Source organism: Dipodomys spectabilis, unplaced genomic scaffold, assembly GCF_019054845.1.
Source record: "Dipodomys spectabilis isolate Male_0828 unplaced genomic scaffold, ASM1905484v1 ptg000071l, whole genome shotgun sequence".
Classification (NCBI taxonomy): Eukaryota; Metazoa; Chordata; class Mammalia; order Rodentia; family Heteromyidae; genus Dipodomys; species Dipodomys spectabilis.
In genome coordinates this window covers 2137271-2156621 of record NW_024870748.1, presented here as the reverse complement: position 1 = coordinate 2156621, position 19351 = coordinate 2137271, and the positions used below count along the sequence as shown (strand labels likewise).

The 19351-nt window shown below is 39.6% G+C and overlaps 1 protein-coding gene across 1 annotated transcript; it reads right to left on the bottom strand.

The window, feature by feature from the left end:
* Positions 1-1870: 1870 nt before the first annotated feature.
* Positions 1871-18691, bottom strand: LOC122109942 (protein AMN1 homolog). Its single transcript, XM_042682412.1, has 2 exons — positions 18540-18691; positions 1871-2528 (listed from the first exon to the last, which is right to left on the bottom strand). The coding sequence occupies exons 1-2, from the start codon at positions 18689-18691 to the stop codon at positions 2042-2044; spliced, it is 639 nt and encodes a 212-aa protein (XP_042538346.1). The 3' UTR covers positions 1871-2041.
* Positions 18692-19351: the final 660 nt, after the last annotated feature.

Sequence of the window (19351 nt, the reverse complement as noted above, 5' to 3'; positions counted from 1 at the left end):
CACTTTACCCAGGAAGTGGAATGAACAGGCAGCGAAAGTCAAACCAGAAAGTGCCTCTCCTGGAATTCCAAGAACTGTGGTTCATTGGCCTAATGTTTAGGTTGTGGAAAGCTGGGAGTACTATTAAAAGAACTAGGGGAGTTTGTTCTGGAACTCCTTCACCAGGGCCTTGTGTACTATACAGTGCAGAGGAAAGAGTGTGGTATCCTGTAAACAATAGAGGGAAATGAAATGTTTACATGGACATTTTATGGTTATGTTTCTGGGGGATGCATTAGAAATGTATCTCCTGAGAGATGATGAGACCTAAATTAAGCAGTGGCAGTGAAATAGTAGTCAATGTGAAGTAAGGAGGTCAGGTCTGGCCAGTGCCATATTGGCCACATGGTGGATGCTAGGATTTGGCATCTAGTCTTTATGCTGGGGGAAGGAAACCCCCTGCCTATCACCTGACAAATGTTTAAATAGGGTATATATACTTTTAGCTTGAAACAAATGGAATTTATGGAGCTTGGCGTGGAGCTCAGTGATGGGGCATTTGCCTAACAGTACAAGGACCTAGGTTCCATCCTCAGCACTTAAAAAAAATGAGAATTGCAGTGAACATCTCTGTTTTGTTCTTGTTTAGTAATGCATTCCATTTTTCCTTTTCACATAAAACAGTAGAGTGTGTTTTACTCTACTGGTCTCCAAGAAGTATATCTTAAACTTATGATGTCTGAATACTTCAAGAAAAAAAATCTTAATTTCTACCTAAGTCATTTGAGAAATACTAGCCACAATAATTGGTTCCTATCAATAGCTAACTCTTGTGTACCAGTAATGGGGCTTGAACTCAAGGCTTGAACTAAATTCTTTCACAACTTAATGCTAGCACTGGTCATAGCTGTCTGTATGAAGCAGTTTAAAATGTCATGGTTGGGCTGGGGATGTGGCTCAGTGGTAGAGTACTTGTCTAGCATTCACGAAGCTCCAGGTTTAATTCCTCAGTACCACAAGTGGTGTTGTGGCTCAAGTGGTAGAGCACATAGAGGCTCAGGGAAAAAGCCCAGGCCCTGAGTTCAAGCCCCAGGACTGGCAAAAAAAAATGTCATGGTTAGGCTGGGAAGGTGGCTTAGTGGTAGAGTGCTTGCCTCGCATGCATGAAGCCCCAGGTTTGATTTCTCAGCACCACATAAACAGAAAAAGCTGGAAGTGGCACTGTGGCTCAAGTGGTAGAGCACTTGCCTTGAGCTACAGAGCTGAGGGACAGTGCCTACGCCCAGAGTTCAAGCCCCACAACTGACAAAAAAATATCATGGTTGCTCATGTAGAAAGATTATCGATATGTGCATTAATTTTTGAGGACCTATCTTTAATAAACAACAAAAGACTTATCAGGGCACAGGCAGATCTGTCAAGTTAATTACTGTGATGATCTTGTTCTAAAGTAGTATTTTTTTCAATATGTTCAGGAGACATGTCACATTAAATCCATATACATCTATGACTACATTTTTTTTTTTATGATTCCTCCCCTTTACTCTGCCCTTTCAGACACAACTATACAGGCCACTTCTTGGGGCTCCTATGCCCAGGACAGAAGCTTAGCTACATGACAGTTTCTTTTCTTTTTTTTTTTTTTTTTTGTTTTTAGAAAGACCTTTACTTCAAAGAGTTCTAAGGTTTATTTGGACCAGTTAATATCTCAGAACAGCTCTAATACCTACAGAGGTGGGCATTTCAAGGGAAAACATCATTTGAAACTTTTTTACTTCACAAAACAGTCTCTTTCTCAGCCTGAGTTCATATCAGGATGAGCATTTTATAAATAAATACTTATCAAACAAATACAGACTCAGAGTCGTAGTAACATGTTTAGGAATCTGAATAGCTTTACAGCACAAACTACTATCATGGGGATTTAGTCTACTCTCTGAGAGTATAGCTTAAATAACACAATAGTCATGAAGTAATGCTAAATTAAGTGGGCAGCAGATATCTATTGACCCTATCTGGAAAACGGAGTCCAGCTTTCATTGTTTGACAAATTTCCATAACCTCAGTACACAGTCCACAATACTTGCTTTAGTTTGTTTGGGCCTACTAACTGGTCCAAGACTTCTCGTGAATGATCTGTTATCAGGGGGCATCCATGGAAGCACAATATGCAAATCTGGGGGCAGTAGGTAAGAACAGCTTCCACAGCATCATCTGTCAGATTAACACAGTGCCCCATGTGAATCTCCTCTACCTTCTTAACACATGGTCCACTAACCAACACAAGCACACCACTCTCAGAGACCTGGCTGGCAGAAAAGTCAACGCATTGCAAAAAGGAACAGTTTTGTCCTAGAGCATGTAAGGCCATGTCAGTAATACTCAAGCATCCATCTAAGTCAATGATCTTCAGCAGCCAGCAGTTGAGCGCAAGTGCAAGGACACCTTCATCAGTGAGGCCGCAGCATCTTTTCAAAGAAATCTCATGCAAGTAAGAGCAAGATGCAGCCACAGCTTTTATTCCTTGGGATGGCACTTCTCTGGGGCAGCTACCACCATATAAGGAAGGCAACAGCTACATAACAGTTTCTAGACGTGTGGCTGACCATTTGCCATTTGAACGTTACAGCAAATGATTCTATTTCTAGTTTCTAAACCCCCTCTCCCCCCTCCAAAAAAGCTGTACATGAGTTTACAAATATATTAACATATAAATAATGAGAAAAGTCTTGGGGAACGTCCCCGTTGTCTCTGCTGGAGATAACACTTGAGGGGAGCTGTCCCCACAGATTGCATGTGCCCTGGGGAGTCTCATGGTGGTTGTTCTGGGCCCCACCACTAGCTTCTTTGGCACCTCCAGGTTCAACCACTAGTCTGACTTGTGCTGTCCCCACAGAAGAGCTGGAACCCTGCAGCAGTAGTGGCTGTTCTGCCCGTCATCTTTGTGTGTATGTGCACTCGCATGCATATGTACTGAGGCTTGAACTCAGGGCCTTGCATACACAGTCAGCTTTTTATGATCTACCACTTGAATTATACTTCCATGTCTGGTTTTTTGCTAGTTAATTGGATGTGTCTCTTGCATTTGTCTGCCCAAGGTGGCTTCTAGCCATGCCTCAGATCTCATCCTCCTGAGTAATTGGGATTATAGATGTGTGCCACTGGAACCCAGCTACATCAGTCTTCATTTTGCATGTTTCTTTTGTGGAACTGTAGCTACATACTGTTTTTTTTTTTCATAAAAAGTAATCATTTGAGGGAATCAAGGCATTGTTGTTAGCAGAATAATAAACTCTCCCTACCCCCCAAAAGAAACATGTTTGGGCTTTCTCCAGAATGCTGGAAAAGATTTGGTTAAATTAGCATGGCCCAAACCTGGGCAGCGTGGCTCATGCCTGTAATCCTAGCTCTTCAGAAGGCGAGATCTGAGGATCGCGGATCAAAGCCAGCCTGGGCAGTAAAGTCCATGAGACTCATCTCCAATTAACCACCAGAAAACTGAAAGTGGTGCTGTGGCTCAAGTAGTAGATCATTTGCCTTGATCTGAAAAGCTGAGGGACAGTGCCCAGGTCCAGAGTTCAAGCACCATGACTGACCAAAAAAAAAAAAATTAACATAGCCCAAAACCTCCAGTAAAACTTTACTGACACGCCTTGACTTATAAGGCCAATGTAATATTAATTAATAAAAGGAACACTGAATAACAAGAAAGTCACTACCCTAATTTAAGCACAGTATTTGTTACTAAGTAGCTACCAACATAAGCTAAAATCTAGAAACTAATGTCAGCATTTACTGTCTATCATTGGTAGCAAGTTTACTGTTATATGCTTATAGCACTTCTAATGTTAGACACAAAAATTAATGTTAGAACTACTGTGGAAAGATTAAGAGGTGTGAATAGAGAGTACGTGGATATTTGTCAAGCACAAGAGGGCTGGAGAAACCACACTGAGAATTGAGAGGGCACATTTTATCTGCAAAAAATAGACGGCAATGGATAAGGTTCCTTTTTACAGCTATACAGAATATTATTCCAACTGCTGATACAACCTAAATTAGATCTAGTAGATTGAATTCCTTATTTTTATTTGAACTGGGATTATTTAGAAGGATTCTAAATAATCTTTTCTAGCTCCAAAATAGACACTGAAATTAACTGTACCACTTGTTGGCAGGGACGGGAGAAAGTGAGGGAATGGGTGACATTGTCCAAAAAGAAATGTACTCTTTACCTGACTTAGGTAACTGTAACCCCTCTGTACATCACCTTTATAAAAACTATAAAAAATAAATAACTAAAAAGAAATAGGGACTTGGATGAAGTGTGCCTGTAGACTCATCTGCTCTTCTCAGAAAGCTGAAGGAAGAACATCACTTTCAGCCCAGGAGTTTGAGATCAGTACAGGCAACACAATGAGACCCTTGTCTCAAAACAGAAAAGAAGCTGTGTGTGATAACACATCTGTAATCCCAGCACTTGGGCGACTGAGGCAGGAGGAACCTGGTCTACATAGTAAAACTCTGTCTCAAAACAAACAATTACCAAATACACATATGCACGTGTGCGCACACACACACACACACACACACACACACACACACACACACACACTGAAAAGGCCTTTGTATCTACATCTTACCTTGAAATGATTCAGAAAGAAAGATAAATATATTCCTTGTGTGTACCTTACATTACTGCCACATTACCTGGCAAAGAAGATATTCTTTTTTGGTGGTGGTGGTGGTGGTGGTCATGGGGCCTGAACTCTAGGCCTGGGCTCTGTCCCTCAGCTCTTCAGCTCAAGGCAAGCGCTCTACCACTTGAACCACAGCACCACTTCCGGTTTTCTGGTGGTTTATTGGAGATAAGAGTCTCATGGAGAGTTGGGTAGGTAGCTCAATGGTAGAGTGCTTTCCTTGCATGCATGAAGCCCTGGGTTTGATTCCTCAGCACCACATAAGCAGAAAAGCTGGAAGTGGTGCTGTGACTCAAGTGGTAGAATGCTAGCCTTGAGCTGAAGAGCTGAGGGACAGTGCCCATGCCCAGAGTTCAGGCCCCACGACCGACAAAAAAAAAAAAAGAGTCTCATGGACTTCCTACCCAAGCTGGGTTTGATTCTCAGATCTCGACCTCCGGAGTAGCTAGGATGACAGGAGTGAGCAACTGGCGCCTGGCTGAAAAAGATATTCTTAAAGGAGAAACATATTGATTAATAACATATATATATATATATGTGTGTGTATATATAGGGCTATAAGTCATTTGTCAGGGGTTAGAGGTTTGGCTTAGTTGGTACAGCACTAGCTAATAAGCAAAAGTGGCAGGTACCAAGTTCAAGTCCCAGACTCAGACCAAAAAATAAAGTCATTTGTCCATTTATTTATTTATTTATTTAGGTCTTGGAGCATGAACACTGGGCCTGGGCACTGTCCCTCAGCTCTTCAGCTCAAAATGAGTGTTCTACCACTTAAGCCACAGTACCAACTCCAGTTTTCTGGTGGTTTATTGGAGATAGGAGTCTCACAGACTTTCCTACCTTGGCTGTCTTTGAACAGTGATCCTCAAATCTCAGCCTCCTAACTAGGATTACAGGTGTGAGCCAGGGGTACCTGGCCCTATTTTTTAATAATATTTTTTTCATGGACTAGGGGTATGATTCAGTGGTAGAGTGACTATCCTGTGATACCCAGCATAGCAACCTACTTAAATGAATAGATAGGCAAACAAATAAGTTTTTTACCATCTTTTTTTGCCAGTCATGGGACTTGAACTCAGGGCCTGGGCATTGTCCCTGAACTTCTTTTGCTCAAGTCTAGCACTCTACCACTTGAGCCACAGCTCTACTTCTTTTTTTTCTGTTTATGTAGTACTGAGGAATCGAACCCAGGCCTTGGTGCATGCTAGGCAAGCACTCTACCACTAAGCCACATTTCCAGAGGTTTTTACCATCTTTAAGAAGAGAATATGATAGAGAGTTTGAATATTTTATGTTTGAAAAGGAATAGCAGATGCAACATAATGAGGGTCTTAGTGTATTTAAGATTCCAATCATCAGAGACTTTAACTGGGGTTTTTATTCCTTTATGAGTTGTTAAAACACTCTTAAGGTTTATAGCCTACCATTCCTGAAGTTAAGGCCAATAAAACATTCACTTGACAAATTCAGACTTATTTCCCAAGAAGAAATATCAAAACAGAGTTTGAAAAGACATTCATCTGTTACAATAGTTTTAACAGAGTTAAAAAAAACCTTTGAAGTATAATGATCAATCAGGTTTTCACACATATGAAAACAGTATTTGATTGGATGTCAGATCCCATCCTTGAATTTGCAAGTTATCAGTATATAAAATTTAAAGGCTATAGAAAATTAATATAACCATTATAACCATTATTTGTTGTGATGACATTCAATCAAATTTGTGATATTAGTAGACAGCTGTAAATGTTTAGAAAGCCACACAAACACTAATGAGTTTGAAAATATTAGAATAGATGACCCATATTTCCTTTGAGGAAAATAAAAGCTGTAATTTTTAAATGCGTGTATGGAAATATCTAACTAAAGAAGTTCTCCCATATATATGTTTGAGAATATTAGAACAGATGACCTATAGTTCCTTTGAGCAAAATAAAAGCTGTAATTTTTAAACGTGTGTATAGAAATATTTAATTAAAGAAGTTCTCCCATGTACAAAGTTGTTCATAGTAACAATTATTTTTGTAGGTTGTAAGGCTTGAACTCAGGGCTTGGGCACTATCCCTGAGCTGTTTTGCTCAAGGCTAGAGATGAAACACTTATAGCCAAAGTTCCTCTTCCCATTTTCTGGTGGTTAACAGGAAATAAGGGTCTCTCACAGGACTTTCCTGCCTGGGCTGGTTTCAACCTATGATTCTCAGATTTCAGCCTCCTGAATATCTAGGATTACAGGTGTGAGCCACCAGTGCCTGGTGAGTAGCAATTTCTAAATGAAAACAACCAAAATGCCCATCAAAAGAGTAGATAAATTTGTTTAGTGTATTCATACAATGGAATGCCATAGAGTAATGAAAATAAATTAATGGTATGCATATGGGTAAAACTAAAACTTCTTTAAAAAAACAAGGAACAGAATGAGCTAACACACACTATTTTGTTTTGTTGTGTTTTTGTCAGTCCTGGGGCTTGAACTCAGGGTCTAAGCACTGTCCCTGAGCTTCTTTTGCTAAAGGCTAGCATTCTACCACTTGAGCCAAAGCACCACTTCTGGCTTTTTCTGTTTATGTGATACTGAGGGATCAAACCTAGGGCTTCATGCCTGCTAGGCAAGCACTCTGCCACTAAGCCACAGTCCCAGCCCACTGTTTAGTTTTTTTTAATATTATGTATGTATGTATGAACCCATCTAATCCTTAAAACAAACTTATGAGATAGGTTCTATAGCTGAGAAAAATGAGGCATAGAATTGAAAAGAGTCATAAGTAATCTCCCAAGGTCACGTAGTTAGTAAAATGCACAGCTTATATTCTAGACCAGCTCTGTCTTCAATATTCGTGCTTTTATTCAATGAACTATCTCTCCATTAATTATTGTACAATATCACTTATATAAAGCCTTGAATATGTAAAACTATGTTATATATAGTTTATGGATAAAATATATGTGATAAAAATATGAAAACATGCATAGAAATCAAAGAAGCAAACCCATCATTGTAGCTACTTCTGAGACAGGAAAACAGAAAATGAATGGGGACAGGAAGCTTTGATTACATATGTAATGTCTTAACTTGAAAAAAAATCTCTTGTGAATATGGGAAACAAGTTTGAGAATATCCTTGGTAGGTATAGAGGTTTATTACAATGTTCTCTCTCTCTCTCTCTCTCTCTCTCTCTCTCTCTCTCTCTCTCTCTGTTGGCCATGAGACTTGAACTCAGGGCTTAGGTCATGTTCCTGAGCTTTTATTTTTTACTTTTTGCTCAAGGTTAGCACTCTACCTCAACACTACTTCTGCTTACCTGGGGGGTTAATGCGAGATAAGAGTCTCATGTGCTTTCCTGTCTGAGTGGGCTTTGAACTTAGACCCTCAGATCTCAGCCTCCTAAGTAGCTAGGATTATAGGCATGTGTCACTGCACCTGGCCTCTCTTACTTTTTTTTATACTTATGATATTCCTTTATTTTAGTGAATTTTTGAAAAGAAAAATATAAAGGCATAACATAAAGCCAGAATATTTATATTGCAAGTCAAAAGTAATGAACAATTCAGATTATAATTTTATTTATACAAATAATGAAAAATAAGGATTGTGTGATATTCAGACCTTTTTCATTTCAGTTGAAATGTATTATGATATTTAATGAAAGCTCAATGATAAAGCTTAAGAAGAATCAGATTGTACAGATAAAGGTAATATAAATCTCACAATAGCTGGCGCCAGTGCCTCACACCTGTAATCCTAGCTACTCAGGAGGCTGAGATTTGAGGATCCCTGTTCAAAGCCAGCCAGGCAGGACAGTCCATGAGACCCTTTTTTTTGGGGGGGGGTCTGGTAGTGGGCCTGAACTCTGGGCCTGGGCACTGTCCCTCAGCTCTACAGCTCAAGACTAGCGCTCTACCACCTGAGCCACAGCGCAACTTCCAGCTTTTTTCTTTTTGCTTATGTGGTGCTAAGGAGTCGAACCCAGGGCCTCATACATGCAAGGCAAGCGCTCTACCACTGAGCCACCTTTCCAGCCCAAGTCCATGAGACTCTTATCTCCAATAAACCACTAGAATACCAGAAGTGGCACTGTGGCTCAAGCGGTAGAGCACTCCCCTTGAGCTGAAGAGCACAGGGACAGCACCCAAGCCCAGAGTTCAAGCTCAATGACCAACAAAACAAACTCACAAAAAAGTAATATAAATCTCACAATAAAATATTATTAGCATATTTTCATATAAACATCACATATATAAAAATATAGACCATTTCCAAATTAAACTCAGAAGTCCACATACCATTCTGGAATTAATTAAATGCAATACTGTTGTTTTACACATTATAGTACTTAAAGAAAGTGATACATAGCCAGGCACCCATGGCTCACACTTGTAATCCTAGCCACTTAGGAGGCTGAGATCTGAGGATTATGGTTTGAAGCCAGCTCAGGCAGGAAAGTCCATGGAGACTCATCTCCAATTAAGCACTAAAAATAAACCAGAAGTGGATCTATGGCTCAAATGGCAGAGCACTACCCTTGAGCACAGCACCCAAGGACTCACATACACACAAAAAAAGTAATACCTAGCCATCGGTGACTCATGCCTGTAATCCTAGCTACTCAAGAGGCTGAGACTTGAGTATCACAGTTCAAAGCCAGCTGGGGCAGGAAAGTCTCTGAGACTCTTATCTCTAATGAACTACCAGAAAACCAGAAGTGCCGCTGTGGCTCAAGTGGTAGAGCACTAGCCTTGAGCTGAAGAGCTGAGGGACAGTGCCCAGGCCCAGAGTTCAAGCTCCATGACTGACACACACAAAAAGATTAATAATCAGGAAAAAGGAAAATTTATGAAATATCTTAATACAATACCATGTTTCATAGGGTATATAATAAGGTATTTGGTGTAGCAACTAATACTACATTTTTTTAATTTAAAAGTCAGACAGTGATTTGAAGTTAAAAAGGAACAGAGACTACTTCATCTCCCTGTTGACAGACATTCAAGTAGTTAAACAAGACTTCTTAAGATCTAAAATGCAGGGGCTAGGAATGTAGCTTAGAGGTAGAGTGCTTGCCTAGCATGCATGAAGCCCTAGATTCCATTCCTCAGTACCACATAAACACAAAAAGCCAGAAGTGGTACTTTGGCTCATTTGGTAGAGCACTAGACTTGAGCAAAAGAAGATCGGGGACAGTGCCAAGGCCCTGAGTTCAAGCCCCAGGACTGGCAAAAAAACATATCTAAAATGCAGTTGATTGTTCTTAATGTGTAGAAAAAGTTTTTTTAATAAAAAAATAAAAACACTGCTGAGATGCTGGAGGTGTAACTCTGTAACGGAGTGCTTGCCTAATGTGAAGGAGGCTCTGGGTTCCAACCAGGCACCATAAAACAAAACAAAATAACAACCAATAAAATTACTGTTACCATTAACACCACTACAAAAATAAAAACCACTGTTGAAAGCAGAAAATACCATTATATTCTTTTTTTTTTAAAGTAGAACAGAAAGTCTTCCAAATAGAGTTCATGCCAATATAGCTTTCCTCAGAAACACAACAAGAGAGCTCAGGATGTTATAAATATTCATGTGAAGTTTTCCCCCCTTTAAAATTTTTTTTTCGGCCTTCTTCTTAGTTACATATTTCAAAGAACATCTTGCCTGTCCAGAAAAAGTATTCCTATCATTTTAACCTACAAGTTAGAGGAATTTTCTACTGCAAATGTTACTGTCTAGCTACTTGCCCATAAATTAAGCTTCTAAAGCACTGATTCCTAACCATTTCCAAACCAATATTCACTCCACATTTTGAGGGTCAGAAAAGTTTTGGCATATCCTCAAATCTTGAATGAAACACGGAGTTAATTACCACATTTATGAGGCATTTGTTGCCTCCCCTCTCTCCTCAATGTGTGTGAGCTCAGCCCTTTGGTAGGGAAGATCTGAGAAAAGGTGAGAAGAAAATAGTTAAGAAATTTCTGTCTTAACAAGGAGCTCCAAATACTTTCATGTTATAATACTACATTTGTCTTTATAACTTCTCTGCAAAGTGTGTATGTGGGAGCTAAAAGGATTACTGGAGCAATTGCTTAACATTTCCGTTTTCTTATACATTACTTGGAAATAAGACGTCAGGGTTGAGGTATCAGGTTTAATGATAAATTTAGTAATGGAACATTCATATTTTGAAAATCAATATATCAAAAAAATGAACATATAGTTGGGTGCTGGTAGCTCATGCCTATAATCCTAGGTACTCAGTAGGCTGAGATCTAAGAATCATAATTTGAAGTCATCCTAGGCAGACAAATCTGGAAGCTCTTATCTCCAGTTAACTAGCAAAAAGCCAGAACTAGAGGTGTAGTTCAAGTGGTTAAAACATGAGCTGTAAACGAAAGGTCTAGAAACCCTGATTCATAAGATAGAAAAAGCAAGACAGAAAGAAGAGAAGAGAAAGGGAATTCTACTTATCCATCATCAGAAAGAATGATATTGTACATTAGTAAGGAAATGGAAAGACTTGGAGTTCATTTTGATAAGCTGGTAAGTATCATTTTACATGATCATATGTACACAGCTATTGAACCATTGTGACCCTCTCCTAAGAATATCCTCCTTTCTTATAATTAATCCTTATCAAAATGAACTCCAAACAATGGAAACAAGAGGATTTTTATTGTACTATTTTCAATTATTTCTTTCTTTTATTTCCTTTGGTTTATCCCCTGCTGTCACTGTTTTTTATTTCTGTACCCTTTGTCTTGTATATAAGTTTATCTGATTTGGGGAAGGGAAGAGGAATTAGAAAAGGTGGGACAAAGGGTGAGCCAATTCAACAGTGACAGTTACTAAACATTATGTTGGAAATTAGCTTTACAACTTGGGGGGTAGGGAGTGGGAGGAAGTGAGAGAAAATGAGGGAGGGGATAACACTGTTCAAAAAGAAATGTACTCATTACCTTACGTATGCAACTGTAACCCCCCTGTACATCACCCTCACAATAAATTTTATTTAAAAAATAAAGACGAGGGGCTGGGAAGATGGCTCAGTGGTAGAGTGCTTGCCTTGCATGCCTGAGGCCCTGGGTTCGATTCCTCAGCACCACATAAGCAAAAAGAGAAAAGCTAGAGTGGCGCTGTGGCCCAAGTGGTAGAACGCTAGCCTTGAGCTGAAGAGCTGAGGGACAGCGCCCAGGCCCGGAGTTCAGGCCCCACATCCGGACCCCCCCAAAAAAAATAATAAATAAAATAAATAAATAAAAAATAAAGACGAAAAAAATTATGTCAAGAGAAGTAAGCCAGATCCAAAGAAACATGGATTGCATGATTTCCCTCATTTGTGATTACTAGAATGTTCCTATAAATCTACAAGTAAACACACTGAATGATTAAAAAATACACTGGATTGGGGCTGGGAAGGTGGCTCAGCGGTAGAGTGCTTGCTTTGCATGCATGAGGCCCTGGGTTCCATTCTTCAGCATCACACAAGCAGAAAAAGCTGGAAATGGCACTGTGGCTCAAGTGGTAGAGTGCTAGCCTTGAGCTGAAGAGCTGAGGGACAGCGCCCAAACCCAGAGTTCAGGCCCTATGACCGGCAAAAAAAAAAAAAAATACACTGGAACATGATAAATTATACAGGTCTCTAGACATTGACACAGTGAGGCCAAAGGAGAATATGCACAGGAACAGATCACAAAGGCTCAATAGCTATGCGCATATGGTCATATAAAATAATATTTATGAAATCAACTCCAAGAAAAGGAGTTGCTGTTGTTGCTGTTTTTATTTTCTTTTCCTTTTGTATGTTAATTTGTTTTGTCTTTGGGAGGGAAAGGGTGAACAAATATAGCAGTGGTACTCACTAGACAACTATGTGGAAAATGAACTGTATATATAACTTGTGGGTGGGGACAGGAGGGAACAACTAGGAGAGAGCAAGGGAAGGGTAGATATGGTTCAAGAAGAATTGCTGTCATTACTTGACTTATGTAAACTGTAACCACTCTGAATATCCCCTCTACAATAGCAATAAAATATTTTTAAAAGAAAATTAAAGAAAAAAATGAAGCTAAGATCTTTGTATTAGTTAAGGTTCTCCAGAGAAGGCTGAGAACATCCAGATGTGCAGTCAGCAACCTGTAAACCCAGAAGCCAATAGAATGCCAGTCAGACACTCACAAGGCTCCAGACCGCAAAATGTTTCCCATCTGTGTCCAAAGGCAGGGAAAGACCATGTCCTTCCCATCAACTTTACTCTTAGAAGAGTAGGTAAATCTTTTTGGTCTATTATGTCCATCAACTACTAAATGTGGCTCACTTACTTTAGAGATATGTGTTAGTCAAAATTTTGTCACTGTAAGAAATATCTGAGTATATTTTAGATATAAGACCCTTGTCCGTTGTATGGCTAGTAAAGATCTTCTCCCAATCCGTGGGCTTTCTATTGATCTTGCTAGCTATGTCATTTGCCCTGCAGAAGCTCTGCAACTTTATGCAATCCCATTTGTCCAACCTTTCTTTGATTTGTTGTGTTTCTGGGTCTCTATTCAGAAAATTTCGGCCTGAGCCAAGGAGACCTAGGGTTTCTCCTATTCCATCCTGTAATGTTTTCAGAGTGTCTGCTTTGACTTCAAGGTCTTTGATCCATTTGGAGTTGATTCTGGTGCAGGGTGAAATATAAGGATCTAGCTTTGGGTCTCATATCTAAAATATACTTGGAACTCAAAAAATTAAACCCCCCAACAACAAATCCTCAAAGAAACAACTGTCCAATAAATAAGTGGGTGAAAGACTTAAAGAGAAACTTCTCTGAAGAAGAAAGAAGGATGACCAATAGACACATGAAGAAATGTTCAACATCCCTAGCCATAAAAGAAATGCAAATCAAAACAACATTGAGATATCACCTCACTCCAGTTAGAACGGCAAAAATCAAGAACCCTAACAACAACAGATGCTGGAGGGGATGTGGACAGAAAGGAACCTTACTTCATTGTTGGTGGGAATGTAAACTTGTTCAACCACTTTGGAAAGCAGTATGGAGGTTCCTCAAAAGACTCCACATAGAGCTCCCCAACGACCCAGCAATCCCACTTTTGGGCATTTACCCAAATGATCACAAACAAGGCCACACTAAAGCTACCAGCACAACTATGTTTATTGCAGCATTATTTACCATAGCTAAGACATGGAACCAACCCAGATGCCCCTCAGTAGATGAATGGATCAAGAAGATGTGGTATATATACACAATGGAATTCTATGCCTCCATCAGAAAGAATGACATTGCCCCATTTGTTAGGAAATGGAAAGGCTTGGAAAAAATTATATTAAGTGAAGTAAGCCAGGCCCAAAGAAACATAGGTCCCATGGTTTCCCTTATTTGCAATATCTAGTATAGGTATGAGTCAAGCGGAAAAAGTCAGATAATGTGATGTTAGGAAAACAAAACCTCAAATATGTATTTTAATGTTTTTGTTTCTTTCATGCATGTGTTTCTAATGCATTTATAAGATTATTTCTTTGTTGCTTTGTGTGTCCCTCCCCCACAGTGTAACCCCTGCTTTCACTATATTTGATGTCAGTATAACATGTGGAGGAGACGGGGACAAACAAGTCGTTTAAGGATTCAGGTGGACCTGTTGCAACAATGAGAAGTACAAAATGTCATGTCAAAACCAGCTTTACAATGTCGGTGGGGGGGGGGGAGGGGGGGTATGATTGGGTGGGAGGGAGGGGGGAGGCTGGGAAGGGAGGTGAAGGGTAAACAAAGGAGGAGGATGCAATGCTTGGTAAGAAATGTATGCATTATCCTGCCCATGTAATTGTAACCCCTCTGTACAGTATGTTCTCAAATAAAATAAAATAAAATTAAAAAAAAAAAAAAAAAAAAAACAAAAAAAAAAGAAACAACTGTCCAATAAATAAGTGGGTGAAAGACTTAAAGAGAAACTTCTCTGAAGAAGAAAGAAGGATGACCAATAGACACATGAAGAAATGTTCAACATCCCTAGCCATAAAAGAAATGCAAATCAAAACAACATTGAGATATCACCTCACTCCAGTTAGAACGGCAAAAATCAAGAACCCTAACAACAACAGATGCTGGAGGGGATGTGGACAGAAAGGATCCTTACTTCATTGTTGGTGGGAATGTAAACTTGTTCAACCACTTTGGAAAGCAGTATGGAGGTTCCTCAAAAGACTTCACATAGAACTCCCCTATGACCCAGCAATCCCACTTTTGGGCATTTACCCAAATGTTTACAAACAAGACCACACTAAAGCTACCAGCACAACTATGTTTATTGCAGCATTATTTACCATAGCTAAGACATGGAACCAACCCAGATGCCCCCTCAGTAGATGAATGGATCAAGAAAATGTGGTATATATACACAATGGAATTCTATGTCTCCATCAGAAAGAATGACATTGCCCCATTTGTTAGGAAATGGAAAAACTTGGAAAAAATTATAATAAGTGAAGTAAGCCAGGCCCAAAGAAACATAGGTCCCATGGTTTCCCTTATTTGCAATATCTAGTATATGTATGAGTCAAGCGGAAAAGGTCAGATAATGTGATGTCAGGAAAATGAACCCTTAGTTATGTATTTTAATGTTTTTTTCTTTCATGCATGTGTTTCTAACGCATTTATAAGATTATTTCTTTGTTGCTTTGTATGTCCCTCCCCCACAGTATAACCCCTGCTTTCACTATATTTGATGTCAGTATAACTTGTGGAGGAGATGGGGAAAAACCAGTTGTTTAAGGATACAGGTGGACCTGTTGCAACAATGAGAAGTACAAGTTGTCATGTCCAAAACGAGCTTTACAACGTTGGGGGGGGGGGAAGGGGGGGGAAGGAGAAGGATTGGGATTGGGGGGGGAGGGGGGAGGCTGGGAAGGGATGTGAAGTGTAAACAAAGGAGGAGGCTGCAATGCTTGGTAAGAAATGTACGCATTATCCTGCCCATGTAATTGTAACCCCTCTGTACAGTATGTTCACAAATAAAATTAAATTAAATTTAAAAAAAAAGAAATATCTGAAAGAAACCACTTACAGGAGGAAATAAATAATTGAAATAATTATTTTAGCTTCCAGTTTCAGAAATTTCAATCCATGGTTGGTGGGTTCTGTTGTTTCTCTGTGTGTGTGTGTGTGTGTGTATGTGTGTGTGTGTGTGTGTGTGTGTGTGTGTGTTCTGGTCTTGAGGTTTGAACTCAGGGCCTGAGTACATTCTTGTTAATTGGATATGAGTCCCATGGGTTTTCCTGCCCTGGCTGGCTTCAAAGAATGATCCTCAGATCTCAGCCTCCTGATTATCTAGGATTATAAGCATAAGCCACTGGCTCAGTTATTTCTATGCTATGGTGCAGCAGTATGTCATGTCAGATGTACATGAAAGAGCTGTTCACCTCATGGTGGCTAGGAAGCCAGGAGAGAAATGGAAAGGGACTGGGGATAAAATGTGGTCCCCAAAGACACTGTCAATGACCTACTTCCTCCAGGTAAGCTCCATTAAGTAGAGTTTCCATTATGCCCCCAAATAACACCACCAACTGCAAACCACGCATTCAACAAATGGACATTTCATACTAAAACTATGGAAATATATCTGCTTTAATTAGTCTGACACTTGAAATGTTTATGTCACCACATAACATCCTCTTATATAACCAGAATATCTGGGTATCTTTGGCCTATTCAAGTTGACAAATAAAATTAACCATCATAGGCTGAGAATATGGCTTAGGGGTAGAGTGCTTGCATAGCATGTATGAAGCCCTGGGTTTGATTCCTTAAATCCATATAAACATATAAAAGCCAGAAGTGGTGCTGTGGCTCAAGTAGTAGAGTACTAACCTTGAGGAAAAGAAGCTCAGGGAGGACTGGAAAGTGGCTTAGTGGTAGAGTGCTTGCCTAGCATGCATGAGCCCTGGGTTTGATTGCTCAGTACCACATAAACAGAAAAAGTCAGAAATGGCACTGTGGCTCAAGTGGTAGAGTGCTAGCTTTGAGCAAAAGAAGCTCAGACCCTGAGTTCAAGCCCCAGGACTGGCAAAACAAACAAACAAACAAAAAATAAGCAACATAGCCCTCTTAGCTAACAAATCTTCCTGCTCCCTTCCATTTTTTTCTATGAATAACCAATCTTCCAGATAAGTCTTTTCTTTTCTTTTTTTCTGTCGGTCATGGCCTAAGTGCTGTCCCTGAGAGCTCTTCAGCTCAAGGCAAGCACTCTACCACTTGAGCCACAGCACCACTTCCAGTTTTCTGGTGGTTAATTGGAGATAAGAGTCTCACAGATTTTCCTGCCAGGCTAGCTTTGAACCGTGATCCTCAGATATCAGCCTCCTGAGTAGCTAGGATTATAGGCATGAGCCACTGGAGCCTGGCTCAGATAAGTCTTTTAAATACTTTAACCTATACAGATATAGAAAATACATAGTGTGATAGCATACCATTTGACATAAATGGTATTATTTTTGTTACTTGTGGGGCTTGAACTTGGGGCCTGAGCACTGTCCCTGAGCTCTTTTGTTCAAGACTAAAGTTATACCACCTTGAGCCATAGCACCACTTTCGGTTTTCTGATAGTTAATTGTAGATAAGACTCTCATGGACTTTCCTACCCGGGCTGTCTTTGAACAGAAATCCTCACATTTCAGCCTCCCAAGTAGCTAGGATTACAGGCATGAGTCACCAGCACCCAGGTCATAAATGGTATTCTCACATACATACCCTTTTCTGATTTGTACTTTTTATGTAGTATTATGTTTTCAAGATATATCCCTGGGCTGGAAATATAGCTCAGTGGTATAATGTTTTCATATGGTGTATGAGAAGCTAGGTTTAATAACCAATACTGCCAAAAAATAAATCTGGTTGCCAGCCATGATAATACACACCTATAAACCAAGCATACAGGAAGTAGTAGGATTGTGAGTTTGGGGCCTTTGTGCATAGCAAGTTCCAGGCCACATTGAGCTACATAGCATACCATGTCTCAGAAAAGAAGGAAAGACAAACAGAGACAGTGACAGAGAGACAGACAGAGACAGAGAGAGAGAGAGACAGAGATTAACTGTTGACATAAAGGATAGTTTATGAATTTTAAGTTAATCATAGTCCTCCATTGTATGAGTAAGCTATTTTAATCATTCCTTTATTAATAGACATAAAGTTTCTTTCTTATTTGTTACTATATTGTTACAGTCCTTTAATCAGCATCCTTGTAAACATGAGAGTGTGTCTTTCTATATAGAAATGCAATGCGTGTAATTCTTTTTTTCTTATTTTGAGTGATGGGTATTGAACTCGGGACCTTTGTTCTTCTTCACTGAACTATTCTTCCAATACCTATGTAATTCTTTTGAGGGGAAAGAGCTAGCATAATGAAAGTTGGATGTAAAGTTTTAAGATAGTAATTTCGATTTGTTAATTCACTGTTTTTTATTTTAGTAATGAGGATAGAACCCTTGTCCATTGATAGGGACTTGTCCAAATTAAACACTCTACCTCTGAGCTACACCACTCAGGCACTGCACATTAATACCTTAGTTGTGATCAAGCCTCTGTTCACATGTCCATTATATCCTCTTTTCTTTTTTAAGAAAAGCAAAGATTTATTAAGATGCTGTTATAAGGGAAACAATGTGGACAAGTAGACAAGAGTATATATCATGCTGAAAAGATTGTGTATAGGTTTTATACCTTGGGTTAGGTTATTCTTGATTTGCTGCCTCATTGGCCGTATTGATTAGTTGTTCCTTCCTCAGATCATGATTTGAGTTTCATGTACACAGGAACATCTTGCAATCTCGGCTTTCACTTCCGCAGTCCATTTGGCCCATTTTGCCACTTGGCTTACCTCCACATTCTATTTGGCCCATTTTGCACACTTGACTCACTTCTGCATTCTATCTGGCCCATTTCATGCCCTTGGCTCTTCCGTGTTCTACCTTTCCCTTGGTATTTTTCCATCAGCCATGACTCCTTAAAAAGTGGGGAATTCTCTTCCATGCCCCCCCAACAGAACAACAAAACTACTTATGGTTTAAGAGGGGTAAAGATTTTTCTTCTTGTACCTGCTTCCTGCCTGGTAGAGTCATAGAGTTGACCCTGACTATATATTTGTCATTCTGACAGAGGGTTATAGAGCAGTCTATGGGGCCACAGCGGGGTGTACTTGAATACCAGACAATAATTGTATGGAAGCTTTGTTCTGGGAGTTAAGAGACAATGAAGGTTCAGATGGTAGAGGACAGAACCCACATTGTGGCATCATGTGTAACTTCATGGACAGGTTCCAGATACTCATCCAACAGGCAAAGGTAGTATGCCCAAAGAAGGTAAAACGGGATTTGAAAGAGAATGGAAAGATGGAAGATAATTGTCACTCATAGCTTACATGGATTCACCCAAACTCCTGGCTGAACTTTGAATGGCTCTTACAATTATTGCTAATGACATAGAAATTTTACCTTGAGAGTGATGGGGATCTATGAAGTCTTACAACAAAGGAACTAGTATCAGCAAATGATCTGAATGGAAGTATGGAGTATGAACAAGGGGGCAAGCTTGATATTAGGAAAGTCTCTTAAGAGGCTATGATAATAGCTTTGAAAATTAATGACAAGACCCTAGAATAAAGCTCTGACAAGATAGCTAGAAAAATGGAAG

Excerpts from the sequence above, each read along its gene's own strand:
- LOC122109942 (XM_042682412.1), bottom strand. The coding sequence starts at position 18,691 with ATGGAAGAGAATTCCCCACTTTTTAAGGAGTCATGGCTGATGGAAAAA. Across the intron at positions 2,529-18,539 it reads GGGCCAAATAGAATGTGGAG|CTGCCCCAGAGAAGTGCCAT; the intron begins GTAAGCCAAGTG and ends ATATGGTGGTAG.